The sequence below is a fragment of the Ylistrum balloti genome, unplaced genomic scaffold (genome assembly GCF_031769215.1).
Source record: "Ylistrum balloti isolate Yb309-2 unplaced genomic scaffold, AGI_CSIRO_Ybal_v1 Utg369580, whole genome shotgun sequence".
Lineage (NCBI taxonomy): Eukaryota > Metazoa > Mollusca > Bivalvia > Pectinida > Pectinidae > Ylistrum > Ylistrum balloti.
In genome coordinates, this window is record NW_026781871.1 from 311,088 (window position 1) to 322,859 (window position 11,772).

Sequence of the window (11,772 nt, forward strand, 5' to 3'; positions counted from 1 at the left end):
AAGGATGCAGGTGATTTGAGCACGTGTCAGCGGTAAGGCATGATGATTGACATAATGACGTAAAGACGGTACGAGAATGACATCATTCGTAAAGTGGCATACAAACGTTAAAATGAGAGGGTCGATCGTAAGGAAGAGACCAATAAACAGGGGTATTTAATTTATCAGAGTACAATAAATTAATACTAAAGTATTCATAGGTGTTGTCGGTCGGATGAAAGATCGCTGAAGGTCAAAGTGCAAAATTTCCTCATTAATAAGCACAGATGAATGGGAGCTTGTCGAAACACTCGCCATTGGAGAGACCAAACATCGTTAAATGTGTGCAGTTGCCCGTGACATTATATCCGTTAGCGGAAAGCAAGATATCTGGGATTGGCTGAGTGTTGTAATACGTCATATCCTCTCCAGATCCGGCCACGTGTAAGGCAAATTTTGATCCTAAAACACGAAAAGGGATATAAGTACCAAAGTATACATATGTATATTCTACAGAATCACAAAAGGTGGATCTATATCAAAAGTGTTCTATTTCCTGTGCTGATCATAAAAACAGATAACAATAAACAGTCACACATAAAGACTCTAGCGTTTATTCATTTAAGGTTGATTCAGTGCATATCATTGTTTAATATTCATATAGGAATTATTTGGATTTGTTCTATTCTTACGGATCACGGTTTTACGTCACGACATTGGATTGTTCTGTCAAAACAGTATCAAGTATATAACCAGATATAGGTAGGTGACGTAACACCAGGCCAGAGTTAGTTAGAGTTAACCAGTAGTTAGTGAAACATTCAAATTATTGTCACTAATCGAACAAGGGTGTAAAATTCAAAATTAACACTTAAATAGAATATGTCAGTCTGACCTGTCTCAGCACACCTACAGCTGTGAAACCCAACCCAACGCACAGTATATGTTTATACAACAACTTGTCAACAGTCAGATACACTTAGCAGTGAAGCTGGCGGTAATCATCAAAGTCCAAGACTTAAGCAGATCCATAGTTCTCAACTTGAGAACGAGGTATCGGCGATGGAGCCGAAATTTAGTCAACATTTCATGGTAATTGTAAAATATCTATCGAGATTTAAGACTAAACAACGGGCGTAATCATTGGAACAAACTGTACCCCTCTCTTGGCGTTCTTGTTTTTGTTGAAATGATAAAAATGCCCATTAAAACATGTCTTAGGGAATTAGCCGAATCCTCCAGTTTTAATTTTGAATATAGTGATGAAGTCTTTGAATAAAAAAAGGGCTTACTGATCATGCCCATCGAACATGCCATCGATCTGTACCTGGCGACTTCCCCGCGTAAATCTCGAAGCCGGACCCAGAGAAGGAGGTAACTAAACACGTGTTCGTAATTTCATCACAGTGTATCCAACCGAGAAGACTGCATACATAATATCTTTTTAAAAAAGCAAGGAAAGAAACCGAGTCCTGCAAAGACGATGATAATTCCAGTTATTAGTTACCTGTGGAGTTGACATACGCCTGGACTGCATTCAACTGTGACATGGTTTGGACGGCCAGAAGACGAGCCTTGTCCTGCGAACATGCTGCTTCAGCCTCATCATGGGACACGTGTTCACTGGCTACCTTGTAACATAGTCCGGCGTCTCTGTCCATCATGTAGCCACGGTCAAGAGCATGCGCTAAACATCAAACGTTGTAAATTTTCTAGAGAAACACACGACATACACAGAAATCTGTACCGCTCACATCAATAAATCATTGTTTGATGCTGTAACGAAAGATTCAATGTCTAACTTAATATCTACTGACTTAAACTGAAATTATAGGACAAATCTAAAACAAAATTTAATTGGAAAAAAAATTGATACCCTTCCATAGATATAGTTAATTCAACTTTTATCAGGAGATGAATGCTGATTAATAGTTATTTACTTTTTCCCATTATTATTTGTTTTTTCTGATCTATTTCTAAACTTTCACTTATCATCTTATAATAAGGAAACAACTCTGATCAGTTCTTTATCTTAGTCTCAATATCCTTTTTATTTAGAATAATAATCCTTTGATATTAGAAAAATATCCTTAATGTGTACTTGCTCTCTCACTGAAGTGGGAGAGGGCTAACTTATAAATCATGGACATTCTGACCCAAACCCCTTTCATATGGGAGAGAAAGTACATGTAATGCACATTTAATATCATAAGACATAGTAAACTGAAAAGGTGGTGAATTGTTAATTATCTTCTTATAAAATTAAAGCATAAAAATAACAGTTGTCTCCCATTATTTGAATAGTCTGTTAACACTGAACTTCTCATGTTATGTATGTATGTATGTATGTTTATGATGTATTATGTTTATGTCTGACCACCATGTTGTCTTGGGAGAAGACTTATATAGGCTCTAGCCCGCTGTCTGATCCTATTGATTGTTTATATCAATAAATATTCTGAAATATATACAGAAAAAATCATTCTTTCATTCCTTTTTAAATCACATAAATTTCATTAGTATGACAGAATATCTATATTTTTCACGGGTGCGGAGATATGTTCCGTCATCTCACTAAACTATCGTATATATATTTAATAGGTAACCGTCAAATCTTCTTTTATTACATTTTAAATATAAAAACAAAGAGAAAGAAACCCGATTCTAACATCAAATAAACCGACTTTAAAAAATCATGAAACTTAATTGCTTCCTTTGACGGTAAAATAGTGTGACATTATGCTTGTCAAGAAGATGACGCCATGTTAGATAGAATGCTTAACGTGCATGTAATGTTCAACCATCTAATGCTGTTGTCTAGTAAGAATCAATTATTTTTATCATCATTAGAAATATCATAGACTTAATAGTGACGATATAATTTTTTTATATCTTCACAGCAATGATGATATTAAAATTTTAATTAAATTGATATTTTTCACTAGCAAAAATGTATGAACTATACAATACAGTTTTACTTAATCAGCAAGCTATTCGTTACGTTTCAAATAACATTTTGATCATTACAACAAAATATCATAATGGCAAGGAAATATTTATGACAAGATTAAGAATATACACATTTTCCTGACGTTGTAAAATGATCAGATACAAAAAAAAACCAAAAAAATGTATGGATATATGGGGCTAACACCTCTCATTTAGATTTTGACATTTCTTTCAATCACTTTGAACTTTTCTTTTTCACCTATTAGACTTCAAACTAACGGTTCATTGAAAGACGACTATGGTGTTAGATGCAGTCAAATTTATTGTTTGACTGTACTGTATTCTGACTTTAAAGTATTAAAGTATTTTTAATCACTTAAGTGTTTTTGGTACAATGTACATAACGTTAAAAGTACATTTGTTTCACTTATGTAGAAGAAATACGTACACAGGTTAAAGAAGTACATAGGACTATCATAGATAGGTATATCCGTCCGCGGATGTCTCCGGGAGATATTCTGGAAGTTCCCAAAGAAATTGCCTTTATATTTTTTACACTGTCCTTTGGCCGAGTCGTAGGCGAAGGACATACAGTTCTTGTTACTGTAGCAATCCAGCCCACATGTTGGAGCGTCGATTAACAAGACATCCATTGGGTTTGTAAGGTCATCAGGCCAGGCTGGGGAATAAGCCATCTTAGACGCTGTATTTCCTGTACAAATGAAAAGGAGAGTTAGAATGCCAATGGAAGAACCAGGGAATGAGCTACCACCTAGATAAGTCAAGTCATCAGTTCTTTTTTTCTCTCTCTATTTTTTGTTTTGTAATAATAACAACGTCCTGACTTTATGTGGTATATTCAAAGTATTTTCTTTTTAATCTTACTTATTTCGGATTATACATTTCATCCTGTTTACTATCACAACTAGTATTAATCCTATTTAACTAAATATAAGACCTAAATCTTCCTTCGAAAGGTTATGAATCCTTTTTCAAACCACGGGAGTACGTTTTGCTACAATACCCTTGTCAGTGACGGAATTGGCGTCATCTCCGATCTCTGATTGGATTGACATATGACAACACGCAACGTCGATTCTGTGTTTGAAATGCAAATCGAAATGGAACAGGGAGTGTTTGATAGAACATAATCAAATGGAGTTAATTTCAACTCGAAGTCTCTCAAAAACAGCTTTATAGAAAAAAAACCGATATTGTCAAGGCAGTTAGATAACCACATGCACTGTAAACTTTATGGTCGTGTGGTTCTATTTTCTGCTTTAGAATAAAACCTCAAACAAGCGATACATTGTAAATAAACCAAGTAAAAATGCTTCCCTTTTATATCGAGCTTTTGATAGAACCACGAACTGTTTGATCCGTCCACAACATCAGCAGTTACTGTACTGTAAAGCCCATTAATATTCATAACGACAAAAGTATTGCTCTCTCATTTATATGTAAATAGTCATTATCATTCTGTTCAACATTGTCACTGTAGTATGAACGAGTAGAAATAGGGTTGTCAGGATATCTAGATTGTAATCTCGTTTCAAAACTGGATATTGTAGGTCTGGCGTCATATTGAAGAACGTCTTTAATCAATGGTCTGTAACGGTGCGAATCTTGTTCTAAATAACAAGTCTCCTATAAAAACCGTGTATTGGGCATACATGGTTATCTGTTATTTATGAATATCAATTACAAATATGCCAGTGTAATAAAATGTTCTGTTTTAGTCGGGCAACTTAATCAACTATATACATATTTAAACAACGATGTGGTACAAACAGCATTACAGCTATACATAAGTACCGTTTGACAGACGACTACAAATTACTCAATAAAACCAAGGCAAAACTAAGCGATCGTACTAATAAATGACAAAACACTCGACTTGTAATTTGTAGGCCAAATATATAGTTATTTTAGGTAGCAATGAAGGAATCAATTAAGATATATATATCTATGACAAGTTCTTCAAAAAAATCAATTCAAATTTTTAATACATTTTTTTAATGATTTGTATTTTTCCTGAATCTTTAAAAAATCTCTAAAAAAGAAAATGAGACTGTATATTTCAAATAACAGCGGTTTGGTCGGTGTAGAAAGTAATAAACATATGCGTCTCCCATGGAAACAAAAATGGCTGCCGATCACATTCGAAGTTGTTGACCTAAAGTAAGTCTTCACAAAACGGTAAGTAACATTACAAAACTGTAAAATTATATCAGAACACAATGTTAGTCAGACATGTAATTTGTCGCAAAATTATTATTATCGCCATAACATAAGCGATTACCAAGTTTGTCAAGTTTGTCTGTTAGACGTCGATCTAATAGCCCACACACAGAATACATTGCAAATAAAATGTCACTTACTGATAGGAGTGACTTCCATATCAGTTTAATGAATATTCTTTCTGAACAAGAATTCCACTCAATGAAATAAACGGAACTCATTCCTGATGAAAAACATGACACATCGTTACGTGAAATCTGACTCAGAAACGTATCACTTTTTACTGAAATATCAAAGCGCAATAAATTGCTTTTAATATACAAAGAAAGAAAGAAAAATTAGAATATCATGATTATATTTACACGGTTTACACTTTTTATCTACAAAAAGTTGAATTTATAATGGCGCTATTTCATACGGTTGTTATTTATACTGATACCAGGGAGTCAATCTTCATCATCTGAAATGTTTAAAATGTGTGAATTTCTCGCCAAATAATCACTTCTGCAAAAGCAGTAAAAAGTACGGAAGCGTATGAGGGACATAAGTTCCTAACATAAAATGCACTATAAATATTTGTAATATCCTCATTTACGGACATAATTGTTTTCATCTTGGGATAGATAATTTAACATACCACAGTTAATTTTCATTATTATTATTGACATTCAAATAAAACGACTTGGGCACATAAATCTACTTATCTTAAGAAAATGTCGGAAATGCAAAATGCTAGTATTCCATTTTCTGACATAATGGATAAACTGTTGTATGTTAAATAGTGCATTTTATGTTAGGAACTTATGTCCCTCATACGCTTCCGTAGATAAATAAGCATGTTCTCCATTCCAGTTATCAGTCACCCAAACTGTAGTCATATCGAATAAACACTAACACCATGTAACAGTTCATGGCTTAAATGTACCCACACGTATGCTCCAGATTATTAACAGAATCGACCTTGTATTGAAACGTGACGTGAAGGTACTTGTAAATGGAATTCTCCGTCGTGGCAAATAATGACGGCTTCACAAAATGTGATCAATGAGTTGTTTAATGTACAATTTATTGGTAGATCCAAGTGAACATATTGTTTCCAGAATTGTATTTTTATGTTGCAGTCACATTAATTAAACAGTGGTCTCATCTACCTAACAGGTTCATAGTGTGAATGCTTGTGGTCGATAACACCTTCATATAATGTATGTTAAACGACCGTGGAAATGTATATTATCGAAATGTCCAAATACAGTGTTTTTTTAATCCATGTCAAATATATTCATGTTTAATGCCAAAATTTTACACTGATATGTAATTTTTACAGAGGAAGGTAGATAATGCTTAACAAAGATGAAAAGTTAGCAAGGAAATCCGATGGTGGAAGGTTACCAAAATCATTCACGCGTGACAGACTGTATTGACGGAAGATCTCCACGAGGGTTTCTGCGATCAAATTGGACTAACCTGTATCTTAATTTGAAAATTATAACGAAAACTCAATCTGACACCTGATCTATGGATTCCCGGGTCTCAGAGCTCACTAGCTCTTGTTATTGTCACTGTAACAACATTAGCATTATGTCAAAGCGTCAAAAACACAGGCGAAATGACTGTAGGCATGATCCAGGGCGACTAGTCTCAGAGTCAAGAAGCACAGCATTTCGACAGCAGTGTTAATATAAATACCAAACTCCATCCAACAACCGATTTTCCTCAAAGAGGTCGACCCCGCAAATGGACGGTAAGCGGTGACAGTTGTATACGATAATACATTACAGACGACAAGTACATTGTATTGGCGTGTCGTATGTCTTCCTAATAGTCAGCTCAAATGTAAAGCGCGGCGTAGAGGACCTATTTGGTTATGACGTCACTGTAATGGCCACAATGGCGCATCGTTGTTGGGCCTTATGACGATAGAACAATGTTCTGTTTTGTGATGAATATGTTTATTTAACAACAAGAGGAGCATTTCGCTGCGTCGCAGAATTGGGCTGCTTTAGTGGTGGTATTTCTGGGAGGGGGATCATGTCAGACTTGGTTTTAGTAAATAACATTCAATATCGGGACTTGTGGTTCTATCATTCTTGAGACGCATCGACGTAACTGTCCTTCATGAGAATATCAGGTGGGTCATCAAAATTATCCGATTTATCACGAATTTATCATGTGCAGGGCGTTATAAGTCATGAGAGAACGTCAAAGATCTGCCATAAAATTGGAAGAGCTGGCTCAAACCTTTGACGGTAAATGAATAAAAATATCCCTGTTTAAATTAACCAGCGGTTTAGGAGTTGAAGCTATGAATTTAACTTTACAAACAATGGTTATACCTGAATTTTGTGGTATTACATTTGACGTTATTCTCTTTAACGTCGAATGGAATTGACTGATGCTTGGCAATCAACTATGACGACGTTATTATCCAAACTATTTAAACAAATCACAATTGATTAGATTTATAAGAGGAATACTTACGTAAACGTAACATAAGGTAGTGTTATGTCTTTTTGTTAAGTACATAATGGATGAAAGGGAGTGTATAATATCATACATATGGTGTGACGAAGGAAGGTGAACGGTATAAGCAGGAAAACGCCAGGAAGTTTAAAATAGCAAGGGATCACAACAAGGGGAGCGCAAGAACTGGTTAATATACTTCGACAAATTAGTAAACTCAAGATACAATATTCCGAAGAAAACATTGAAGTTAAAGAAGTTAGAAAATACCGACTAGAGAATAAAAATGACAATATAAGGATATGGTATGGTTCGGTGTCTACTGTGAAGGTGCAAGAAAATAACGGCAAGGAAGAAATACATATTAGAAATATGTAAACTGAAAGTATAAAACGAAAACAGTACAAGAGGCATTATAGTGTATGTAATGTAGGTGAAATAACTCAGTTTTATGGATATTGAGCAGAAAGCATCCGAAGATTTATAAATGTTTGATCCCTGATACTTTGAAAAAAATCATTAAAATAGTTTGGAAGGCCTTCGTGCCTGCATTCCACAAACCAAATATCTTGACAGAGATACTATCGAGTTTTTATCATGAGTAGAAGCTGTTGAAACAGTTAAGTACTTTTAATTTTTTCTGACATTGAAAGTCGGTTAAGGTCATATATATGTAATAACTGTCTTTGATATTTAATCGAAAGGGAATATTTCATCTTTAGCACGAATATATAATCAACGTCAACAGAAGTACTTATAGATATACTAAAACGAAAAAGAAACGCCGTGTAACCTAAAAAGATTCTTTTAAATGATATAATTTAATATTACATTATTTCATTCATTTTTGTATACAATTTCATCTGTTTGGAACCATTTGTTGAAGGTTCTATCGATTATCAATGCTAATTATGCCAAACATATCCCCCTTTTAGCGATGACCTACTTGTATTGCGCAAGACGGCCGGACATTTCATTATCTTGTGTGTCCTCCATGCGCAGCTGTCGCAGCCCTGATTCTTCTATACATGGAATTCATCAGGGTGTTAACCCTTGCAATGGGGATGTTATTCCATTCTTCATGCAAGGCACGTGTGAGCTGGACCAGATTAGTGGGGGCATTTGGACGTCTCCTAACTCTCCTATCCAATTCGTCCCACAAATGCTCAATTGGAACAAATCTGGACTGAATGCTGGCCAATCGATTGGGATTACGTTATTATTGGCAAGAAATTGCTGACAAACTCTAGCGACATGGGGCCGGGCATTGTCTTGCTGGAATATCAGGTTCCGTGCTTGCACACATGGCACGGCAACTAGGCGGAGGATTTCGTCTCTATACCTTACGCCGGTTAAATTACCGTCAATCACGACCAGGGGTGATTTACTACCGATGAAGGGAAGGTGTGAATGACACACTTACTATAGTATTGAACAAAGTATTGATACTATTGTATTGAAGTATTCAAATAATCGAGTCAAGTATACAACGACCTCTGTGATTGGTCGGGGGCGGAGTTTAGACAACCTGAATAGTTGATCTGACACCCAATTTGTTCCGGTAGGCGGAGTTAATGTAACTACATACGCAAAATTTTCTTCAACGAAATTATGTCCGCCGATATGGGGAATCCTGTTTTTGTACAAGGCGATGTGGTTGTGATGGATAATTGTGGATTCCATCCCCAGGGAGAGCGCATTTTGAAATATAAAACGGAATACAACGTAACTGAATATGTATTCACTGTCATGAGACAGAGGCTTCGGGCAAATACCCGACTTGTGTCAGAATTTCTGGAACTTGCAGTAGTAAATGCTCTAGATATTCCGCCCAACCAACTTCAAAGTTTTTTCACATGTTGCGGATATGTATAATTTTCGATGGAAAGATAAAAAATAAAATAAAAAATATATGGGACCACAGAATTCCTTTATTTTTTTAATGCAGTATGAATTATCGGCATATATCAGGAGGTTAATTCGTAATTCTTTGTTCAGCTTGGGCTTAAACCGATATCTCCTTTCAAAAAAAATAAATAAAACTAGGAATGACTATATGTAACCTGTTGATATATATTTTGTACGTAAATTAGTTTAGTACTGAGTAACTTTCGTTTTCTCGTTGTACCATCGATGGAAAAGCAAGGTATCATTGGGTGTAGAACGAAACAAATGGGACAACCCAATTAGGTCTGATCTGAAGCCACCTGTGACTTGGACTCTTCCAATTAACCTCTCGCGACAGTCGAGTGTTTGTAAAATTTTCTGCAAGGAATAGGACGAAGGCTTGGCTCTGCCAATCAGAGATGTCCATAAATTTAAGAAATTCCTTGAGGTTTTCAATAAAAGATATTTTCATCGGGAGATACCGCCCCAAACACATTAGCTGAGGTATAAAAATCTCGACTTGAGGAAATCTATATCAAAAACGGCTTGTATAAAACAAGGAATAGGGGGCCTGCTAGGATGCGAAACGCACGCAATAAAAGATATTTTCGAGATATTAACGAAAATTCCCCTACAAGTGGGGCCGACGTCGATATACACGACGTCGCCCGTCCGAACGGTAGAGAGTGAACCGGGATTCGTCAGTGAAGAATACCCGTCTCCATTGCCTCATAGGAAAATTTCTGGGCGAGTGTGCTTGTAACCAAGCCAATCGGCGTTGGTGACGCGCAGGAGTTAGGGGCAGACCAACAGGGGACGTCGGGCTCTTAGGCCATTGACGCGTAATCGGTTTCGAACCGTATCAGGATGAATATGGCGGTTATGACTGCCTATAGTGTTATTTGCAGTTTCGGTAGCTGTGAGATGGCGATTACGTAAGTGAGAAAGTCTTATAAACCGATCCTGATGTGGCGTCGTGACGCGCGGACATCCACTTCGCGGTCGGTCGATGAACCTCCCCGTCACTCACACACGTTGGACAAGACGTTGAATTGTCCGAATATGCACACCAAAATGTGCAGCAACCTGAAGTTGGCCCTGACCCTGCAAAAGCATTCCTATAGCCTGTCCCCGCTGGACTTCCGTCAATCGTGGCATGGATGTAAATTGCTTAATTCGAATCAAACTTTGAAAAATCAATCCGAATACTTGAACAGTATCAAATAGACCGAACATTTCCATTGGCGAACTCAATGACCTTCCCCTGCACGGGAATCTTGTATTTTAGCACGTGCCTCGCACGGAGCGCGGAGGTTAGGTATTGTGTGATTTTAAACACGTGTACCTAGTGACCGCGAACAACACATCAACCTGACCGAGTGTCATTATTCTAGGCCAAGCAATAAATCATTTGTAGTATATTTCGTATACCCGGCGTTTCTTTTTCGTGTTAGTATATTATATTTTGTCAGGGGTACCCATTGGTATTTTTATGTTCAGTACTAACGTGTCATCTTTTTAGTCCGAAGTCTCAATGCGCTTTGAAGAATGATGTTGCTCAATACTACTTATTCTAAGTATAATTGTATTTTGTTACATTCAATCACGCGCTAATCAAGAATTTCCTTTCTTTCATCTAAGGACAGAACGACCTATTTAAAGTTTTGTAGAAGGCAATTCTTTATTCCCCTGTGTTAGATGTATGTTTTCAATTTCAAAGCATTATCTTTACAGGAATAACCGTCAGTAAACTTTTTTTTAATACTTAGACGAACTTACCCATTGCCTTTCCCAGCAGAAAAAATAAGAAGAAATCTGTCATGCTTAGACACATGGTTTTCCACAGCTGTAGTGCCCTTTTCTTCAAAGGAAAAAAGTGTTGTATGTGAAGCACAAGTGTTCCTGGCTGTTCTCTCACCGAGCACAATGTGTGTGTTATGCACCTGTCTTTACTCTATATCTACTGAGTTACCAACCCACCTGGGATATTTATTGATTGAACGTTGAAACATATACATACATGTAGATGTATAAGCACAGCTGAGAGAGTGTTATCCGACTCTTGTACACTGCAGATATTCTATGATGTGGAAAGTCATCACAGAACAATTGGTGTACCTAATATATTATAACCGTTTAAAAAGCATTGGCACCAAACTACATTATGACACATCTATGTGGGGATTGTTTTGTCGTAATTTAGGTACTCCGATGTAGTATGTAGTTCCAAGTAAAATTGTATACAACCTGATAATT

At 36.3% G+C, this 11,772-nt stretch overlaps 1 protein-coding gene across 1 annotated transcript; it reads right to left on the minus strand.

Moving 5' to 3' along the window:
* Positions 1–253: 253 nt before the first annotated feature.
* LOC132543408 (uncharacterized) lies at positions 254–11,338 on the minus strand. Its single transcript, XM_060206913.1, has 4 exons — positions 11,296–11,338; positions 3,377–3,640; positions 1,487–1,666; positions 254–441 (listed from the first exon to the last, which is right to left on the minus strand). Exons 1-4 carry the CDS (start codon positions 11,336–11,338, stop codon positions 254–256), a joined length of 675 nt encoding a protein of 224 aa, XP_060062896.1.
* Between the last annotated feature and the right edge of the window lie 434 nt (positions 11,339–11,772).

Bases quoted from the DNA above. Each gene is read 5' to 3' on its own strand.
- LOC132543408 (XM_060206913.1), bottom strand. From the start codon at position 11,338: ATGACAGATTTCTTCTTATTTTTTCTGCTGGGAAAGGCAATGG. The intron at 3,641-11,295 runs GTAAGTTCGTCT...TCATTTGTACAG, and splicing joins TCTGCTGGGAAAGGCAATGG to GAAATACAGCGTCTAAGATG. The intron at 1,667-3,376 runs GTACGTATTTCT...TTTGATGTTTAG, and splicing joins TATGTACTTCTTTAACCTGT to CGCATGCTCTTGACCGTGGC.